General features: G+C 46.7%; 1 protein-coding gene across 1 annotated transcript in view; it reads right to left on the reverse strand.

Annotated features, from left to right (window-relative positions):
* Positions 1 to 20,231: 20,231 nt before the first annotated feature.
* The window catches only part of SLC35F2 (solute carrier family 35 member F2), a 40,358-nt gene continuing 37,882 nt past the window's right edge, over positions 20,232 to 22,707 (reverse strand). Inside the window, exon 8 of the mRNA XM_015408763.1 lies at positions 20,232 to 20,793. Within this exon, the coding sequence (XP_015264249.1) occupies positions 20,545 to 20,793 (249 nt within the window). The 3' untranslated portion in view covers positions 20,232 to 20,544. The remainder of the gene's footprint in view (positions 20,794 to 22,707) is intronic.

Here is a 22,707-nt window from a genome sequence, read left to right on the forward strand (position 1 = left end):
CAGATGTGGTTGGCCATTGCCTGCTTCTGCGTCACGACCCTGGTATTCCTGAGCCAAGGCCAATCCTGCTTAGCTTCTGAGATCTAACGAGATCAGGCTAGCCTGGGCCATCCAGGTCAGGGCTTCAGAAAGTGGTGCATTGGCTGTACACGGGACCTGAACCAGCACTCCCTGAGGTGGGACAGCGGCCAGGGCCCATGGATTCTAGCAAGGCTCAAAGCTGCTGACTCCCTCTTCATGCACTCCTCTGATGCCTGCATTTACACTTTCCCCAATGCCTGCTTGTGAGCGCTTTGTCACCTGTGCTTACAGCTGCATATGCTGCCTGGCATTTCTGGAGAAGGGCATGTGGGTGATGCAGAAAACATCAACATTCCTGGTAGCCATGGCAGTGGTACTCTAAGCTGCACCCACTAGTGTGGGCACCTGTGACTGCAGGTGGTAGGAGAGCTTGCAGGTGGGCAGAGGAAGGATGCACAGCCTTGAGAGGGGGGGAGAAGGAAGGCTTCATAGTAGTCCTAGGGGGGTGGCACTTTCTGCCCAGGGCCCCCTAAAACCTATAACTGGCCCTAGCTGTACATACCCAATAGAAGAGCAGGGATTTGTCTTTGGTAATCTGCTGGTTTCAGCAATTCCGGCAAAACAAAACAAAACAAAAAGGGATGTCTGCACAGATTCCAGTGAGTAAGGTTTGAATTAGGCTGTTCTTTTCAATATATTAAATATGGTTTAAAACAAACAAACAACCCAAACCCTTGGAAACAATCTTCACTAACCATTTTTTGCCGATAACCTCGATTCCACTCTCAGCCACTGGAGACGAAAACGGGCAGCGCCAGCTCCTAGATTTAGTATTCACATCACATTTACCCTTGATAAAACTCTCGTTTGAGTCATTACCCCTTTCTGTTAGTTACACGTTACATATTTTGCAGCACTGTTCGTAAATCTCTTAAGATGCGTACTCTTCCATTAGATGATTCTGCTTCAGGATTAATGTTCGCAGCCTACAGAAAGCTTCGTATAGATAGAGAAAATTTAGTGGCATCTGGAGACACGTGGTGCTGGAGGAGAATCCCACTGTACCCCAAGGTTGCTGTCGAGTCCTGCAGCAAAATTTCACTTGAGCACTGTAGACACTTCTGTTACTCACTGCAGTGGGCTTGTGCATGGACTAGTATATTTAATAGGGCTGCAGCATCTAATAACTTGGATGGTGCGATCCTGTGCTCCTGGAGACACTGGTGGCTGCTGTTTTGTTTTTCTGCTGTCACATCACAGCTGACTTAATGCAACCCAGTAGGGTTTTCAAGGCAAGAGATGTTCAGAGGTGGTTTGCCATTGCCTGCCTCTGCGTAGCAACCCTGTGGACTTCCTTGGTGGTCTCCCATTCGAGGATGAACCAGGGTTGACCCTGCTTAGCTTCCGAGATCTGCTTACAGTGATGTAGTTTCTGTGCAGTGCATCCTCCAGCACTCTACTACTTTAAAATTGTATTCCCAGTAGAAGGGCTGGATGAAAAGCGGATGCTGTTCCTGAATGCTTAATTCTACATAATGTAGAAAACAGGGCAAGTATTCTTAGGTCAGTTATGCAGGATTACTCTAATCAACGCAATTGACTTATTTGTAATTTTGTTAGTTAATTTTGTTAATTTTGCTAATCTTGTCATTTTAGTATGTGGAAGATTGTTATATATTTGTTATGACCCGTGGTCAGTACAATAAACGGAAACTGCTGCTATAATAATTGCTCTGAGTTGAGGAGAATGCCATGAACTCTGCAACGATGTGTGTGTACCTGTGTGTGTCTGTGGGGCAGGGGACATCTAAGCAAATGTTGCTGATGAGAATGGATGTGTTTGGCCTGAACGTCATACCGCGCAGAACTAATGCGGTGATAGTATGAGTAAAGGTCAAAAAAATTCTTAAAATAGCCCACAACCTTTTCACTTCTTCAGTAGAGGTACAATGCAGTGATGCATCCCCCCCCCACACACACACACACACTTCAGCCACATACAAAATTCAGAGTTTGCACTTTGCTCATGTCTTGGCTATGAGGCTTTGCCTTGGAACAAGACATGGCACCGTCCTTAAGAAATTGGCCTTTTGCTTTGAAAACATACATCATGCTTCCAGAAACCTTACCAAGAAACTGCCATGCAGCCTTCCCCACAGGGCCCATCAGGCTGATCAGCAGCATCCACAGGGCTTTCACTGAAGATGGAAAACTAAGGGAGACTGCAGATATTTTGAAAAATAAGATTCAGTTTTGAAGTTTAACTGGATGCAAGGGAGTTGGGGAGGAGAAGAGATGAACAAAGATGTTATTTCCCCAGAAGTACAGTAACATTTATTATAATTTTCATTATGCTGTATTATACACACACACACACACACACACACACACACGGAATAAGGCCCATTGTGGAAATAAATACAACGAGCTCTAGAAAGAAGCTCTGGGAGAGTGTCCTGGCCTTGGGTACTCAGCATCAATTTGCTGTGGCAACCTCAGCAGGCTACAATGACACAAAGTCCACCATTTTCTCCAGAGGAACTGATCTCTGCTACCTGAAGAGCAGTTGTAATTTTGAGTGATCTCCACCCCTCACCTGGAGATTGGCAACAATGGTTCCGCAGGAGGAAATGGCTGGTTTGGAGGGTGGAGTCTATAGCATTGTACCTGTCTGAGGTCCCACCCCTCCTCAAATCCCACCCTTTCCAGGCTCCACCCCTCAAGTATCCAGGAATTTCCCAACCTGGAGTTGGCAACTCTATCTCCTTCCCAGACAAGCATCAACTTGCCATTCTTCAGCTTTCCGTCTCCCACACACACACCTGCAGCCTCTACTGTGCTCTGAAGCCCTGACTGCTACGTCACATTGGCTGTCATAGGAGAACCATCTCAGCAGGGTATAAGGACACAGAGTCCACCATTTGCTCCAAGGGAACTGATCTCTGCCATCTGGAGAGCAGTTGTAATTCTGAGTGATCTCCAGCCCTCACCTGGAGATTGGTAACAATGGTTCCCCAGGAGGAAAAGTACAGTTTATCTCTGCAATGGGAACCAAAGCAGCTTACATCATTCTCTTCTCCCCCTTTTAACTTGCACAACAACCCTGTGAGGTAGGTTATGCTGAAAGTCTGTGACTGGTCCAAAATCACCCTTTCAGCTTCCACAGCAAGAACTTGGGTCTAGCAGACCATGCTCTGAAGCACTGACTGCTATGCCTAGGGTACCATTTTAGCCCCCAGCGGGGGACTTTAGGGGGCATTCCCGGAGGGAAGAGGCATCCCTGACGTGATGACACCTGCCTGCCTGATGGGCGCACGGGGAAACGTCAGCTCCCTGCACTTAAAGGGGCCCCTTTAAGTGCAGGGAGCTTGAAGGCTTTGCATGCCCAATTTCTGCTTGGAGATTGGGTGCACAGGAAACACCAGCTCCCTTCACTTAAAGGCAGCCCCTTTACGTGCAGAGAGAAGGAAGAGGGGTGGCTGCGGGTGTTGGGGCTTGGGGCGGGGGGCTTCCTCCATTGGCCAGCTGGCTGATGGTGGGTAGAACCCCCTCAAAAGTGGGGGACCCCTGCCAAACTGGGGGGGTTGGCAACCCTTTGGGGGTGGATCCTGTGGAGGGCAGCGTTTGGGGAGGGGAAAGACTCAACAGGGTTTAATGCCATAGGGGAACTGATCTCTGCCTGGCAGACCCTACTCTGAAGCACTAACTGCTACGCATAGGGTAGCCAACCCCCAGGTAGAGCCTGAAGATCGCTGGGTATCACAACTGAACTCCAGACAACAGATCTCTCCCCCCCCCAAAGAAAATAACTGCTTTGGAGGGTGGGCTCTATGGCATTCTGTTCAGCTGAGGCAAGCAGGAATTTCCCAACATGGAGCTGGCAACCCTAGTCAGGACTGGCCCCAATGATTTCCTCACAAAGGTGTGGAAAGGGTTTCGTTCCTTTGTCTGTTTACTGACAGAACCAAGCTTAGTTGCCTACTAACAGCCACTGAAGGAAAAGTTAGTCCCTCAGAGGAGCCAAGCAGGAGAAGTGTCTTTGTTGGGAGAGACAGCTGTTTGCCAGTAATTCTGACAGGGAACAGTGGCTGAGGTGTGAGTGGGTGGGGAAAAGGAGCAGACCCAGCACCCGGCCAATGGCATGTGAGTACTCTTGAATGGTGGCTGATGGGCCAATGGCTGATGGAGCGCATTGCACAGCCGATGGGGGAGCTGGAAAGTGTTGCCCCACTACTCAGTTATATATAAGGAGAGAGATGGTCTCATTCTTTGCCTTAGTAAACGTTAAAGTAACCCTATGAAGTAGTACAATTTATGATTTCCAATTTTATCTCCATATTTGTTTATTTTGAAACATCCTGGCTCAGTGCATTTCACAAGGTATGATAAAAGATATATAAAAAACCAACAATAAACAAAACATCATAAAATCCATCAAGGCAAATTTAGATGAGATCTTGGAGACCTGTGGTCAGATCTCCTACCTCTTTAAATTTCATTAAATGTGGCTTGATCTCTTGATCGCAAAAATGTTGATGATGATGATTAAATTTCAATAAATAGCAACCAGAGGGAGGGAGGGAGAACTGGATCAGGATCATGATGTTGTGGGAGATGAGACTTATTCCTCTCCCTTCCCCATGAATTTGCTGGTGTAAATGCCCCCCTTATTTCTTTTACATTTATTATTATTTTACATTACATTTATTTTACATTGGGGAAATGGTGTGTGTGTGTGTGTTAAATATGATTCTGTTAGCATGCCATGGCTGTTCTTTATAGAAACTTCAAAAGATGGAGGATTCAGTTACAGATCTCTAGCATCTTCCCTAGATAAACCCAAACCAAAACACACACACAAATCCTAAAACAACATGAGCTGTATGAATAGTATGAATAGTATGACTTATGAATAGTAGACTTATCAACAATAAAAAAATTAAGCAAATTAGTATTAAGAACATAAATGAAAAATTACAGAAGTAGAGAAAAGAAAAACAATAATGAACATCAAACTTCAAATTAGGAATGGATTTCCAAAAGTGAATTAGGGGCTTGTAATTGTAAGCAGACATCCATTTAGACTGTCTTCTGTCCTTCAGAGAGCCAGATTCTGTTAATTGAGCCAATTTCATTCACCATGTGCCACACTTGTATAATCCATTCCTTGGCAAGATGCCAGTTTTTAGCTATAATTATTTTTGCATCTGTTAATGTGTCAGCAGCAATCATAGGATATCTTTGTTTACAAGTTACATATTGTAAAAGTCCTAACTATATGATTTTGGGAGGGGGGCAGTTATACTAAAATCCTGGTCATATTTCAGTACTGAAAATCTGTCCCTATTCCTGAAATGTTTGGTGGAATAAAATCATTTTAAATCAATTCTTTTCTATGATAACTTCAGTAGAAATCCCTCTGGAGGAGACTCTATAATGTGGGCACCACTAACTAAGTAGGGTCAGCTCTCCTTCTCCATCTAATTTCACACAAGTTCTTTTTTCAGATTATGTGGCAGCTGTCGCCTTGTGATAAAGTCCTATGCCACTTTGGAGCACATGTGAATCTGTTGCCATGGCCATTAATCCTTTGGGCCTTCCCCATCTGACAAGCATTTGGCTGGGAGGGCAGACAACAACATTGGCCCCCTCTTACAACTGGCCCCAGCCCTAAAGTTGCTTCAAACACACACATAATGCCCAGAAGCACAGGATCCCTCCATGGGGCAGTGGTTACCAAAGCCCTTCAGAGGCATGTGAAGGGGGCCGTAACTGTAAGTGGCACTCAGTCTCTAGGCGTCCAGATGGGAGATGATGCCATGCTTGGATTGTTTATACATTTTACTTTATGTTATATATTTACTTACATCTGAAGAAGAGTGTTTGGGTAAAACACTGCCTTTGTCGCAGATCCGGAAGCTGCAGCTTGTGCAGAATGTGGCGGCCAGGCTGTTGATGGGTCTCCCCAAGGGGGAGCACATCCAGCCTGGGCTGAAAGCGCTGCACTGGCTGCCAATAGCGTACTGAATCCACTTCAAAGTGCTGGTTCTTACCTTTAAAGCCCTACATGGCCAGGGTCTGACCTACCTGAGGGACCGCCTTTCCCCACATATACCCCCAAGAGCACTTCAGTTGGGGACACAACACCGCCTGGTGATTCCAGGCCCCCGGGCGGCAAAGCTTGTTGCAACCAGGGCCAGATCCTTTTCAGTGGCGGCCCCCACCTGGTGGAACGAGCTCCCAGAGGAGATCAGGGCCCTGCGGTACCTTATGCAGTTCCGCAAGGCGTGCAAGATGGAGCTCTTCTGCCAGGCTTTTATATAGGGGCCGCCACTACCACCACCATCAATGGTGGAGATAACAACGGGGTTAGGGATGGTCCCCGGAAGATCTGCCACAATCTTGCATGGCACTGATACTGCTGGACTGGCCATCGACAGGACAATATCACCCTAATGAAATGACTGATACCATCTTCGGAGACCATCATGTTTGTATGGAGCACTTTATTCTTGTTTTTGCTGTTATTTAATGGTTTTACTGTTTCAACCTGTTTTTATGTATGGGCTTGTAAGCAGCCCTGAGCCCGTTCGCAGGGCTCAGGGCGGGGCAAAACTGTTAACAATAAAATAAATAAATAAAATAAAACCCAACATTCACTCAAAGCACATTTTTAACTTATGTTGGTAACAACAAAGGTATCTCATTACATGCTCTCGACTGACCCCTGCTCAGTGAAACAAAATTGTCCACTGGTAGCATCACTGTTCCACAACATGTTGAGGTTAACACAAAGAATCTGCAAGGCTGCTTTGGTTTTATCGGAGGGCGTACACTGCCAGGCCCAGTGAACCTTTGCAAACTCTACTATCACTTGATTTGAGTCCTGACAAAGGGAGCTTTGAGTCTTGAAAGCTCATACCCCCAAAATCTTGCTGATTCTCTGAGGTGTTACTGGATTCGAATCTAGCTGTTCTACTGCAGACCAACACGGTTACCCTCTTAAGATGTCTCCATTATCACTCATCAATTTTGAAATGTTTGATGCAAAGGAATTCATAGGACAGATGCTAGATGTCTGATTCTGAGCACATTCATGCCAAGTTGGGATAGTGCCCACTTCATTTGAGTTGCTTGCCCCCACCCCCTTCTACAGTAAAAAGCAAAATTTTACTTTATGTTGTTGATGGCTTTCAACAGATTAGAATTTTAACAGCCAATCCACATGCAAAAGAACCTCCTCAGGAAACAGGAAACCTCCTCAGGAAACAATCCATATACAAAAGAACCTCCTCAGGAAAACTCCTCTATTAGCATGTTCACAACCTGGGAAAGGGTCCAGCTTACCTAAAGGACTGCCTCTTCCCATATGTTCCCTCAAGAGCACTGCGATCGGGGAGTCTCCACCTCCTGGAAGTTTCGGGCCCCCAAGACATCAAGTTTGCCCAAACTAAGGCCAGGGCGTTTTCGGTGGCGGCTCCTACCTGGTGGAACGAGCTCCCAGCGGAGATCCGGGCCCTGTGGGACCTTATACAGTTCCGCAGGGGCTGTAAGACGGAGCTCTTCCGCCAGGCTTTTGAGTAGGAGTCGCCACCGCCACTATTCCACCACCGTGATACGATCTTATCATCTACCCCTATCATTGGGTGGAGGGTAGATGTCGCCCAGCAGAGATGGGGAAATATCGTTCCTGGCGCTCACGCTATTAATAATGCTGGCCACCATTGTGGGATATCGTACATCTTGGGGAGTTTTAGAGATTCGTAGAGCACCTTTTTATTGTATGCAATAATGTTTTATTGTATGTTTTATTGAATTTTACTTTTAATCCGGCATTGCCACCTGTTAGCCGCCCTGAGCCGCTTGGGTAGAGCAGGATATAAATCCCAAAAATAAATAAATAAATAAATAAACTCCTACAAGTTTATTTATTTATTATTTATTTATCAGCCCTACCCCACCTTCCTGAGTAGATATAAATCACCTGACTACCATTTTTCTTCTCACCTTGACACAGAGAGTACTCCATCTTTCTGTGTTATACCTCTGAGAATGCTAGTCATAGCTACTGGTGAAATGTCAGGTCCTACAATGCCAAGACCGCAGCCAGACAACCCGGAAAATCTACAACAGCTAAAATTTTACTTTGTTCAGCTCTTTTCCTCTAGCCTTTTCCTCTGCATGGGGTTACTGCTTTTTTGGTTGTGCTTTTCCCCATAACCCCATTGAATAGATTTAAGTGGGACAGTTTAGGATTGCTTTGTTTTTCCTGTTTTGTTGTAGCTGCCCCCATGTTTTTAACAGTAACCAGCACAGTAAGTAAGCAAGTAAAGACTTCCCCTCTATTTATCTCCACACCAGAAAAAAAACCTTCCCCAACTTAATGTGTCAGGTTACTGTTAAGTACACAAGAAAGGGCAACAGTAAAAAGTGGCAAACTTTCCTCCCTTCCCCACTGTCAGATTCCCCCCCCCCAGCCATTTCATCTTACATAAGTACCTATCATCACTCACATTCACACACATTTCTATTTCTAGTACTCTACGTTTGGTCTCTCAAGGTTAGATTACCACAATGCTTTTGTATGGGGGGAGACACTATCTTTGAAGGTCACTTGGAAACTTCAGCTGGTCCAAAATGCTCCCATAAGATTGTTAATGGGGACATGTCACAACGAAGGCATTAGGCTGTGTGAGCTTTAGACCGGCTTTCCAGACTGTTTCTAAGCACAATTCAATGTATAGGTTTTCAGCCAATGAAGCCCTAAATGGCTTAGTCCAGGGTATCTTCTCCCTGGCTGTTCAACTTCTCTGGGAACCCCACTCTTCAGAGGAGCAGTGGGTGTTGATCAGAGATAATGTTGTGGGTCAGCCAGGGCTCAGCGAAAGCGAGGACTCCTAAGGAGAAGAGGAGCTCTGTGGAGCTCTGTGGAGCTAGCCTTGAGTTAACAGAAGCTGACCAGCAGGAAAACGAGCAGCAGGCTTGTCAGGATTCTCAGCCAATAGCTGGTGTAGAGCCACTGACACCCTCCGGCCCTGATTCAGCAGGTGAACATCAGTTAGCCATTCCCAGGCCACCAGTATCACCCACACTCTTAGAGTGCTGCAGACAGAGGCTGAGAACAGAGCTACAGACAAAACGGCAAAGTGCATGCCTCCTGGCCTGATGCCAGCTGCTTGCTGATGACAAAGATGAATAGTTGCAGGATTGCTTCTGAGAAGCTGGCTGAAGCATGGCCCTTAGGCATGGGGCTATAAAAACCAACCAAGAGAGGCTGTTAGGTATGGATGCAATGAGTACAATAGATGCTAAGCCATCAACTCTGCCTTGCCTAATTTCTGGACCCTGACCCTGGACTGAATGACCCTGTCTTGCCTGACTTCTGGCACCTGGTACTCAGAGCCTGCAAGCCAGTACAGTTGTTGTTTTCTCTGCCATAGCACATCTCTAGAATGCCTTCCCAGGGCCTGCTCAACATACTTTTCTAACCCAAATGCCATCTTCCTGTGTCAACCTCATGGACTCCAAGTCTTGAAGTCTTGTGAGGGGGAAGTGAAGGGAGACATCTCCTCCCAGGCAGCCCATACTGGTTCCGAGGCAGGGAAGTATGCGGGGTGGGTGGTGGCTGAAAGAGCTGTCAAGTCATAGCTGACCCATGGCAACCCCATTGGGTTTTCAAGGCAAGAGACATTCATAGGTGGCTTGCCATTTCCTCCATGTCATACCCCTGGTATTCCTTGGAGGTCTCCCCTCCAAATACTAGCCAAGGCCAAACCTGCTTAGCTTCCGAGATCTGATGAGATCAGGCTAGCCTGGGCTATCCAGGTTGGGGATGCAGAGTTACTCTGCACAAATGGGTGTCTGCTGTCCCCCGTGATGCTGTCCCCCACCCTTGGTTCCAAAGCAGTTATCTCTGCAGCCCATTTTACATCCTGCTGCCACCATGGGTCTAGCAGGAGGTGACAAATGATGCTACAGTGGTTACCGTTGCCCATGATGTGCCACTTGCCCCCACCAGTTTGATGCCCTGAACAGCCCCTTGAGTCACACGGGCATTGAACCAGCTCTGTGCCCTCCCCAGATATTTTCAGCTGGCTCCCTCCACATTCACATGTATGCATGCCACAGGCGAAGAAAGGGCTTGGATCCTGTAGATGAGTTCTGTGCACACTAGATAATCAAAGCCACGGAGTGCTCTTCCTCATTCACTAACACGTCCAGTTGCTCAAGGGTGCATTGGAAGCCTTTGATCTTGCGCAACTGTACGTTTTAGTGGAAGAGGAAGTGCACTCTGTGGCACAGGCTATCCAGGGCACATGGAACTTGCTCAGGGAATCCAAGCCACCATTATTTTCTTCTGCTTTTGGTTGAATTCTGCATACTGGGGTTGTTCCACTCTCAGTTTTCTGTTCTATTGTTTATTGATTTGTGCTGTCAACAGGTCAGTTTTAACACTGGCTGATTAGATTTGCTCACTATTTATAGATATTATTGGCTAGAAAGGGGCATATGATGATGTCAGGTCTGTGGTGGGGAAGGGGGAAACCTATTGGTCTTATTGGCTAGGTGAGAAGGTGCATGAATAACACACTGCCTATTGCACTGTACTGTTGCAGTGCTCAAAAACAGTCAGATGAGGGATGAAAAGTCAGCTCTCTGTTTGTGACAGGCTAATGGGTCAAGATCAAGCAGCCTTTGTGTTCCAATATTTCTCCACATATGTGTTATTTCTTACAACACTGTAATCTTTAAAGGTTTTTGTTGATGATTGATCATAAAGTGAGAAGATATTAGTACTGTAGTAGTAGTGGTGGTGGTGGTAGTAATAATAACATAAAATAATAATTTAGAAACAATAGTTCGCAACACTTGCAAGATAATGGCAGTGCATCGCTCACGTCACCCTAGAAGTGATGTTGATCGTCTTTACTTCCAAGAAAATTAGGTGGAAGAGGTCTCCTGAAAGTAAAGCAAGTAGTTGAAAAAGAAAAACGAGCACTGAATGACTACACCAAGAAAAGCAAAGAGAAGCTTCTAGTTGAAGTATGCAAGGCAGAGTTATTTAAGGTTACAGAAACCAAAGATTACAAGAAGATTGCAATCAAAACTCACTTTGACAACCGGAAGGAGAAGCACTTATGTGAGCAATATCTGAGAGACATTGAGTATAAAGTTGATAGTGAAAATACCTGGAAGTGACTCCAAAATGGGCACTTGAACAGAAGGACTCATTCTAGCTGCACAAGAGCAGGCACTCAAAACGAGTAGTATGAAAGCCAAGATCCAGAAGACCAGTGATGACAGCAGATGTTGACTTTGCAAGATGAAGGATGAAACAGTCGACCACGTGGTTAGCGCCTGCAGTAAAATTGTTTGAACTGACTATAAATAATGTCACAATAGAGTTGCAGCTATGTTGCACTAGAATCTTTGCAAGAAGTATGGCTTACCATCAGCCAGAAATTCATGAGAGCACAAACCAGACAAGATCATGGAGCATGATGAAACAAAGATTCTTTGGGACTTCCTGTTACAAACAGATAAACACCTGGAGCATAACACCCCCAATATCACCACTGTAGAAAAAATGAGAAACAGGATTTGGATCATTGACATTGCAATCCCAGGAGACAGCAGAATAGAAAAGAAAGAACAGGAGAAGATCACAAAATACCAAGACCTACAAATAGAGTTAGAGCGCCTCTGGGAGAAGAAGGTTACCATCATGGCAGTTGTCACTGGAGCCCTTGGAGCAAGTGCTGAGAAGTCTCACAAAACACCTGGACATTCTGGGCACTGAGGAAATGATACCAGCTCAGCTCCAGAAGACAGTGTTGCTTGGAACAGCAAGAGTCCTGTAAAGATACATCTGCAATTCCCAGGAACTTGGCTATATCTCAGATTGCAGAACACCACCTACCAGTCAATTATCTGACTGTGAATGATGATGATAATGATGTCCTCACCAAGTGAAGATCTGTAATAATAATAATAATAATAATTCCTTTAATTAGAAATAACCCAAGAGCTTTACTAAAGCTCTTTTTTTTAACAAGAAGAGGTCACTTCAACAGAGTGGGTCAGACATTCAATTAAATCTAATGCAGCTGTAATTCTTCTTTTACTTAAGATAGCACTAATCTTCCTAATGGCTTCAAATGTGTGCAGTTCTTAGCAGAACCGTGACCACTGAAAACTACATGATAAAATAAAGTTCTTTTTACAAATTGAATCATAAATTACTAGAGCCCCGTTTTAAAAAAACACAATCAGTCGGTTTTATTACAGAATCCCATGGGATCAGTCAGTGGCTTCACTTCTACGTCTTAGAACAAAGAGCACAGAAAGAGGTTTGGAAGTCATGAACTGCTGTAAGACAGCTACATGAAGTCTCTCTTTGTGGCTGGAAATGTACAGGGCCTTCTGTTAGTAGATTTTTCTGCTGCAGTCTGTGGTCTTGTTAACACATCTCTGCGTACCCAGAATTCATGTGCATTTAGGATCCACCCCAGTGCCTACAACAGATCTTTGGATCGGGTCACCACCAGTCTCCACTCAGTAACACTGTGAGCAGCCCCCATCCTAAGACCCCCGCAATGTCACGGCACCAGCACAAGTGTGGCTTACCATAGGGTTACCAACCTCCAGGGTGGAGATCTTACCATCGATCTTCAACCAAAATCAGTTCCTCTGGAGAAAGAGGCTGCTTTGGAGGACTGATTCTATTGCATTATACCCTGCTGAGGTCCCTCCCTTCCACAAACCCCACCCTCCCCAGGCTCCACCCCCAACATCTCCAGGTATTTCCCCACCGGCATATCTCTAAACATGTGGGCCAGGATATACCATCTCGACTTACATAGCACGTAGTCCTCATCTTAGGGTTTGGGATCGAGCTGTTAACCTTGGTTCAAGTTTCTCATAGATATGTTTGTATATTTCCCTTGGATTAAGGAGAGAAGAATAGGTCTCATGTGATTATCTAACAACTAAGCAATGCTAGGGAGCTGCGGTGGCTCAAGTGGTTAAGACGCTGAACTGCAGGCTGTGGAAGGTCGGTAGTTCAGCAGTTCGAGACCCAGGGGTGCCGTATGACGGAGTGAGCTCCCGTCTCTAGTTCCAGCTCCTGCCAACCTAGCAGTTCGAAAGCAAGAAATTGCAAGTAGATAAATAGGTACCACTTCGGTGGGAAGGTAACAGTGTTCCGTGCACCTTGGTGTTTAGTCATGCCGGCCACATGACCACGGAAATGTCTTCGGACAGCGCTGGCTCTTCGGCTTTGAAATGGAGATGAGCACCGCAACCCTAGAGTCGGATTCGACTGGCTTTCGAGCAAGGGAACCCTGACCTTTTTAAGCAATGCTGCCAATAGAAATACATGATGCTGGACAGGACCACTTCGACCAGTAGGGGCAGCGGTGACACATTTGTAAGCTCCCTCATATAAGTAACAAGAATGTCAAGGGTTAAGTATCCCATATCTCCATGATATGTACACTTTTTATGCACGAGATTTTCTGCATTTGTGTGTGTGTATAAATACATGTACAAGGTAATATTCAAGAGGGGTGGCCGTGTCAGTCCGGCTGTGGCAGCAGAAAAGAGCAAGAGTGCAGTAGCACCTTAAAGACAGACACAATATGTGGCAGGGGATGAGCTTTCATGAGTCACGGCTCACTTCTTCAGATATTATTCAGGAAATGTTCAGTAATGTCATTCCCTCACATGCGAGGGTGAATGGGAAAGTCTGGCGAGAAAAAGCTGCTTTAGTTCAATAAATTGGCTTGATCTATACATACCTTAGTGGTTTGGTTGCTGCTTCCATGTCGTTTTAACCCCTCACTGCATTGGTAACATCTGTATTGAAAACCATGTGGCTAAATTAGAACATACATTTCCCGTCTCAGTACTGCTGTTATCTGGCAGATCTACAAAACACAAATTCCCCTCTTTGAGATCTTACCATGATATCCTGACCATATTGACTCCAAACTGTACCACAGGTGACACTAGGTCCATTAATTGCATGGAAATGTCTCCCCACATCAAGGGCTGAGCCGCCGTCTCATATTTAGCATTTTACCCAAATTGCACACGATTCGTTTATGTCTCTTGTGTCCTTTGTTCAGTAACTGTAAGTAAACAATCAGTGTGTGAGAGAAAGAGAACCTACATCCTCTTCCACACAGAATCGCAAACAGCAACAAGATTATTTCTTCCTGGTGATGAAGGGCACTATGAGGAGAAGGTGGCTCTCCGAGTGCCATCTAGTGACCACAAGTTGCCACTACACAATGTGTACAGCTTCTTAACATGCAAAATACGTATTCTCCACCTCCCAGGATAAAGTAACCACAGCCAGTTTTCAGACAACCAGAAGGGCTTCCATGACAGAGATAACAGATTCATTTGTGTTGGGATTTCCCCCAGATCCTTCTCTATACTGCCAGAAGTACAGGAATTCATGAGAAGAACAGAAGGTCTCAGAGCATCCACAGAGTCCTTTTATTTCAGTTCACTTGCATCTAATCTTTGAGGGAAGCAGGCAGGTGCATGGTCTTTTTGAAATCATGCTCTTGAATTGCAGAAGGCTGGAAATCTGGGGCAGGACTGGACAAGGCAGTTAGGGTGGGAGGGGGGGAAATGAACAGGCAAGCCTCAGCATCAGCTTGCCAAATGGATACCCCCCTCCCCTCCGAGGTGCAGTGAGGCACATATATTTGAAAGGGGACAAGATCCAAGTGCTTTCTTATTTTCTTCGGTTGATAGATAACAGGCATTTAACCCTCCTCAGACACACCATCTCTGGGGATTAGAAGGGATTATTGTTATTGGTTCCACGGCTGGTATTTTAGACAGAGGAATAGGCAGCTTTGTACCCACCAGTCCACTGGAGGGAAAATATCTTTTTTCTCTCTCTCTGTAGAAGAGCAAATCCTTTTTGGCAATGAGAGCAGAGAATGAAAAAGTGGATGGGGGGGGGAATGCTATTTGGGAATCCTGCCAGCACAGGGAAGGGTAGGGGCCTTTCCCAGGTTGCACAGAACAAGACTCTGCCTGGGAAAAATGGGCTGAATAAACTGAAATCCCATGCACTGTTCCCACAGAATAAACCCCACCGAGTACAGCGGGCTCACTTCTGAGTAAAGGTGCACAAGATCACTCTCCACAAACCACAGATGTTTTGATTCACACTCTCCAGCCTTTCATATAGAATCATAGAGTGGGAAGGGACCTCCAGGGCCATCTAATCCAACCCCCTGCACAATGCCGGGAATTCATGAATACCTCCCCCTCCACACACACCCAGTGACCGCTGTTCCACGCCCAGAAGATGACCAAAAAAAAAATCCCCTCCAGGATCTCCATCCAAACTGGCCTGGAGGAAAATTGCTTCCTGACCCCAAAGTAAAAGGTAACGGTAAAGGTTCCCTTGCTCGAAAGCCAGTCGAATCCGACTCTAGGGTTGCGGTGCTCATCTCCGTTTCAAAGCCGAAGAGCCAGCGCTGTCTGAAGACGTTTCTGTGGTCATGTGGCCGGCATGTCTAAACACCAAGGCACACGGAACGCTGTTACCTTCCCACCGAAGTGGTACCTATTTATCTACTTGCAATTTCTTGCTTTTGAACTGCTAGGTTGGCAGGAGCTGGAACTAGAGACAGGAGCTCACACTGTCATGCGGCACAATCGGGTCTCAAACTGCTGAACTACTTCCACAGCCTGCAGTTCAGCGTCTTAACCACTTGAGCCACCGCAGCTCCAAAGTGGTGATCAGCATTTCCCTGGGTGTGTAAGAATAGCCCTGACTAGCCTGATCTCATCAGAGCTTGGAAGCTAAGAGAGGTCGGCCCTGTTCTGTATTTGGACTGGAGACCTCTGAGGAAGTCCAGGGTTGCCACGCAGAGGCAGGCAATGGCAAACCGCCTCTATTCATCTCTTGCCTTGGAAATCCCATGAGGGGCTGCTGTAAATTGGTTGCAACTTGACAGCACTTAGTTATTAAGAATAGAAAAAGACCCCGAAGGAAAAAACCCACCCACCCACCGGCTGGTGGACACAAAGCCCTTCTGTGCCCTCTCTCTCCCCTCTTCAGCCACCAGACTGGAAGCACAGACTTTGGGGCGTCTTGAAAGGTTGCTTCTTCTCCCTACCTTTGTTTGGAAACTTCAGGTCATTCCGAGCCAGGCAGCCAAGACTGCTAAATTAACCGAGAACATTTCCTGCCAATTTAAAAAGAATACCTTTGTTTGCCCATCTATTTCTGGACACAAGATATAGTGAGGTGGCTGGATCCCACAGAGAAAGAGTTCCTGACTCAAAACCCTTGTACCTATGAATTTTATTAACCTATCAAATGCAATTGAATGCAAATTCACTTGCCTGTCTGTCCCAAAAGAAAATGTACACCAAAAGAAAATGTAGCTCCAGATCTCTATAAATCCAACAGGGGGGGAAATCCACTCCAAGTGCACTAAATATGCATTTATTTCATGGCTTTTCAAGAAAACTGCTTCATAAATCCTACGTTCTTCCCTTCTTTGAATTTCCTGAATAACTTATTGCTATTCAAGCAACCCCTTTTCCCATTTATGGGGTGGGGGGGAGAAAGAGCATAAGCAAATGCAACTTTTCCCACAGAAGAAAACTCTAAAGTGGAGAGAAAAAAACTGTCGCAGTGTGGTCCTAAGCATATTTGGAAGTTGAGCCCTTTTCTGTTCAAAAGGCACTTCATTCATAGCAAAAGTCTGTAAGTCTGATGCTTGAAAAGCCGGACAAGTGGCTGGCATCAGCCTCTCTGAATTAATGGAGGAGTGATTGACAGACCACATCCTCAGTATTTAGGTGGAACAGGTGAGTTTCTTTGATTTTATGCTAATTGTGTTAATTTTGAGCATACAGGATATGGCCTAAGGACAAACTGCAATGCAGTGCTAGAGGATAAATCTCAACCCATTCTTAGTGACCAGCTTTAACCACTGCTAAAAAAACAATCAGGGCCTTATGAGGAGAAGGAGCATTTGCCGCACTAAAGAGACGGATGATAGGCGGATTTTCCGGGCGCGATCACACCGCAACATCTGGGAAGCGTAGTGCTCCCGTGGCTAACCCGTGGCTTCCCGTCGAAGATGCGGCTTAAAAAACTAGTACCTACAAGGTACTAGTTTCCAAACAACGCGGGGCAAGGGCGGGCGTCTGATCGTGTCCCGTCCTAGTCCCGTCGCAAACCGGTTTTTTTTCCAGTCTGCACAGGATGTGCACAAACGATCATGTGCATGCACACCTTTGGGTGAAAAAAAAATATTCCCGATTGCCACAGAAGCGGCGCCTAGTGATTGCTGGTGTGATCGCGCCACGCCGCTTCTTTGCCGTGCTGCAGGATAGTCGTGTGATCGGCACCTCCCCCCTAACCACGGGACCTCGATGGGACGTCTGATCGGGCAGCCATGTGTTATCTTGCTCCGGGGCAAACAGCCATACTTCCCCCCCCCCGCATTTTCCGGCCGGTGTGACCGGGGACAATGATAACGATTTTAAAAGTATGGCACGGAGAACAGGCCATATAAAAAGGCCTAATGTGATTGCTGCAATTGACAGCCTAATGGAGAGATGCTGATTCTGTGGGTCATGATTAAAAAACTGCCCAGATCTAGATGACCACATCCACAAGTAGAAGCAGGGGGCTGTTTATGGATCTACACATGCAAACAGCTGTTGGGGTGCAGGAGATACAAAGATACACAGGCAGGACCTTGGGAATGCACACGGTGCTTCTGTCCCACCTGGGCCACACTAAACCAACCATCACTGCTATCAGCTCTGCTAATGATCGAGGATGATCGGGGGCCCATAGGAGACCAAGCCCTAGGAGGAAAGGCTGAGGGACTTGGAAATGTTTAGTCTGGAGAAGAGGAGGCCGAGGGGGGGACATCACTGCTCTCTTGAAGTATCTGAAGGGCTGTCACTCGGAGGAGGGCAGGGAGCTGTTCCTGTGGGCAGCAGAGAAGAGGACTCGCAATCAATGTTCCCTCTAAGCTGTGGAGTCTCGTGAGCAAAAATTCTACTTTGTGAGCTACGGGCATTAAAGTTGTGAGCGAGCAATTTGGCTCCTGCATCAATTAGTTGGCTATGGAGCCATCCTTCCTGAGCTAAGACAAAAATCTGTGAGCTGGAGGCTAAAAAATTGTGAGCTAGCTCACACTAACTCAGCTTAGCGGGAACACTGCTCGCAATCATGGATTTCAATTAAGGGAAGGAAGGTACCGGGTGGATATAAGGAAAAACTTTTTTAGAGTCAGATTTGGAATCAGCTGCCTAGGGAGGTGGTGAGCTCCCCCTCACTGGCGGTCTTTAAGCAGCGGATGGATGAACACTTGTCATGGATGCTCCAGGCTGATCCTGCATTGAGCAGGGGGTTGGACTAGCAAGGGGTATGGCCCCTTCCAACTCTGTTATTCTATTATTCTAATGAGGAATGGGAGGGGCAGAATGGCTGGCAAACTCAGCCTGGGCACCCCTTCCTCTTCTCCCTCCTACACTCCCAACAGATCAGCAGTGTCTGAGTCAGTGATGGAAGGGGGGGAGGCGTAACCCACAGCCTTCTGCTTGGTCCTCCTGAATATCTCTTGCACTCAAAGATCACTGGAATGTGAGAAAGCTGCCAGTACAAAGGCTCCAGTCCACACCTACAAGCTCATGGCATTTGGGGCACAAGACTGCAACCCCCTTTAGCTCCAGTCAGTTGTTTGGTGAGATGGAAAAGCAGACGGGCTGTTCCAAGCTCTGATCAGCAGAACATTTTCATTGGTGCTGCAGCTGAGTGGCAATTGGGAATTAGGTAAACTGCAGCAAGTATGTGCGCAGTTCTCCATCTAGCTAGGGATCCTGCCAAAGATGCTTGCTTGGGGGTGTCTACCATCCTCAGCTGGATTGAAGACACCAATGTTTATTATGCCCTATTTATATTCTGAGCGACAACAGGCATTTGGAGTGCATACAGTCAGGTTCTGAGGACTTTCCTTGTATTAGCAGGTCAGATCTTCAAGAAAACTGATTTAAATAAACTCAAGGAATGTTATTATTGTCACTTTATTTATAGCCCATTTTTCTTTCTGAGACTCAAGACAGATTACAGGATACTTGAATTGCAGGCTGTGGTTGCAGACTTCCCTTTGGCATCTGAGTGGCTGCTGTTGGAAACAGGATGCGGGACAGGAAGGGCCACTGGTCTCATCCAGCACGGCTACTCTTATGCCCATCTGTTCTTCTATCTGTGCAGTATACAGATTTTGATAAAAATCCACATTGTACACCTGCGGAACTCTCTACCACTAGAAGCCATACAGTCCAACATCACATCTGAAGGAGACAGTTTAAGGACGACAGACCTATCAAGAGCTCAGAACATCCTTTAATTCAGTAGTAGCACGAAGCTGCTTTCATAGCATTGCTACTTGACATTATCATCGTAATTGGGTGTTGCTTATACTGGCCTGCCAAGTGTTATGCATTTAAATTTATTGCATGTTATGTATAACCTGCTTAACCTGTTAACTCTGCAAGGCAGGACACGTTGATCAATTTCATATTACAATATAATTTCTAGTCCTCATGAGGGCAGTGCCTAGAAGAACGTACAAAACCAGAGGCAGTTGTGTAGGGCTTAGCGGTGAAGAGAAGAAGAGGAGATTGGATTTATACCCCGCCCTTCACTACCCCAAAGGAGTCTCAGAGCAGTTTACAATCCCTTCCCCTTCCCCTCCCCACAACAGACACCCTGTGTGAGGTAAAGTGGGGCTCAGAGAGCTCTTTGGAGGACTGTTCGTGAGAGAACAGCTTTAAGAGAACTTGTGACTGACCCAAGGTCACACCAACAGATGCATGTGGAGGAGTGGGGAATCAAACCTGGTTCTCCCCGATTAGAGTCCGGGCTTCTAACCACTACACCATGCCCGAGGACCACCTGAGGATCCAGCAGCTCGCTCCCGCTCACTTCACAGGACTCAGCCTCTCTCCCTACTGATCATCCAATCCCATCCAGAGTATTTTATTTGCCTGCATTTCTCCTCTCTCCCCTTTCTCTCCAACCATCCGTCAACCAGATTCATGCCCCCCCCCTTCCCCCAAAATTCCTGTAATCCTTGAAAATGGAAACAGAAGAACTTACTCAAAATAAGCCATTAATTTATTTGGAGCACAATTTGTTGTGTGTGTGTTTTTTTAAGTTAGTCGTGTTTTTACTAAAAAGAATGATTAGACTCTTCCTCCCCCCTCAGCTGCCATGCCAATTAGTCATTCCTCCGACAGCTCAAAGTCCAGATTTTCTGGGAACGTAACTTAATGCAGATTATTCCGTTTAAGGATCTCAGCCTGACTATGCAGCGGTGAAATCCCAGACTTTGGCATGAGCACAGATTCCCCGACAGGTCTCTCTCTCTCCGGTTCCCAGCACAGCCTCATGTCCATTCGCTCTTGTTTGTGGATATCTTCAAAGTCATTCTCACACCTCCAAGGGCTCTCTCTGCCTCACAAGGCTGACAGTTCAGTGGCCAGCATTTCCCCTGCCCCACTTTCTTCTTTGTTATGCTGCGCAGGTGAGACGGCGGCGGCATCCAGGTGGTTCTCTTCAATTTTCATGGCGAGGTTGTCAAACCCAGTACTGGCGGTGAGGGGCAAGCTGGTCGAGTTGGCCTCTGCCGTGCGCGTTGGTGTGGAGCAATAAAGGATGAATCCCACCATGATGACCACAAAGGACAGGAGATACAGCACTGAAAACTGACAAATGCAAAAACAGAGTTTAAGAACATTAATAATTACGTGCCGTCGAGTTGCAACAGACTCACAGCAGCCTCTTGAAGCGCCACCTCGTGGGGCCTGAAGGCAAGAGACGAGGCAGAGGTGGCTTGCCATCGCTTGCCTCTCCACAGCAACCCTTGTCTTCCTCAGCGGTCTCCCACCCAAGTGCTGACCATGGCTGACCCTGCTTCTAAGCTCTGAAAAGCTCCCGTTCATCTGGGATACTCAGGCTGCTTGAAGAACTTTACCCGTTTGTCAAGACACACAAAAGCATCACCTTCTGCTTTGCAGCCATAATATTTTGCTAAGAGCCAAGCCACGTGTCAGGAGCCACTGTGAGCAGGTCTGCTCAGAAGTAAGTCCTGCATTACTCCCTGGAAAGCATCCCTAGGACCGCAGCCATGCTGTGGGAAATCCATGATCAACAGTGCAAACCCGTGCCGTTACTCCCACTCTGAGTTTATTGACTGGACTGGAGAAACTCCACCTGGCCTCCACCGTTTATTGAAATCAGTGCGCTTGGACTGGAGAAACTCCACCTGGCCTCCACCTTTGGTTTTAAGGCTTCAGATCAACCAGAGAGGACTGCAGATGGGATTGGAGGGACAGTGCAAGGGGGAGTAACCACTTAACTCGACTCCTACCTCTTTCACCCTGTGCGGCTACTAACTGCTTTGAGAAAGGGTGCGTGTGCGGGGCGGGGAGATGCTGTATCACAGAAATGTCATGGGGAAAACGACTTTTAAAAAAACCATTTCCTCTTGACTCCACAGTCCCAGTCCCAGTCCCAAGAGCCAGTTTGGTGCAGACTCTAATCTGCTCTAATCTGGGAGATCGCTGTGAGTCAATCATGACTTGACAGCTCACACAGATCCGTGGACACATGAAGCTTGCTTTACACTGAGCCGAAGTCAGTATTGTCAACTCAGACTGGCAGTGGCTCTCCAGGGTCCCTGGCGGAGGTCTTTCGTATCACCTACTGACTGATCCTGAACTGGAGATGCCAAGGATTGAACCTGGGACCTTCTGCATGTCAAGCAGATACGCTACCACTGAGCCAACTCCCCTTCCAAGTGCAGCATACAATTTAAGACAAGAGTAGGTAGTGCCTGAAAGCAGGAGGCATTATCTGAAGAAGAAGAAGAAGAGATTGGATTTATACCCTGCCCCTCACTACCCGAAGGAGTCTCAGAGCAGCTTACAAACTCCTTTTCCTTCCCCTCCCCATAACAGACACCCTGTGAGGCAGATGGGGCTGAGAGAGCTCTTTCAAGAATTGCTCCTGAGAGAACAGCTCTGAAAGAACTTGTAAATGACCCAAGGTCACACCAGCAGCTGCATGTGGAGGCCTCTTACAAACCCTCAGTTTCCCCTCAATCATTCTGATCTCTCTAGCGCGTTTTTAACCTGCCCTTCCTCCAAGGAGCTCAATGTGACATGCACAGCTCTCCTTTTATCTCTACAACGTGCCTGTGAGGTAGACTGAGCTGAGAGAAAATGGCTGGTCCAAGGTCACTCTGCCAGCTTCCATGGGAAGGTGGGGATCTGAACACAGCTCTTTTGGACCCTAGTCCAGTCTCACCAGTATACCACGCTGGTTCTCACCTTTTACTCTGGCTAGTGTGTTCTGCTGCAGCTACTTGTACAGAATTACTGTTTATGATTAACATAGATGTGTTACTTATTCCTGACCTGGTTAAATTTAATGGACAGAGGGATGAAGATTTCCAGCCGTTTCCCAAATGCCAAATCCCACTGCTCACCTCTGCTGCCCTAATTAGTCAACCTTGCTCCCCATCTGCCTGCCGAACAGGGATAGGCCGTAGCTCAATGCGGCGCATCTGCTACGCATGCAGAAAGCCCCAAGGCTCACCCTTGGCGTCTCCTGTTCCA

The sequence above is a fragment of the Gekko japonicus genome, unplaced genomic scaffold, assembly GCF_001447785.1.
Source record: "Gekko japonicus isolate JY-2015 unplaced genomic scaffold, Gekko_japonicus_V1.1 scaffold2828, whole genome shotgun sequence".
In the NCBI taxonomy this organism is placed as follows: domain Eukaryota; kingdom Metazoa; phylum Chordata; class Lepidosauria; order Squamata; family Gekkonidae; genus Gekko; species Gekko japonicus.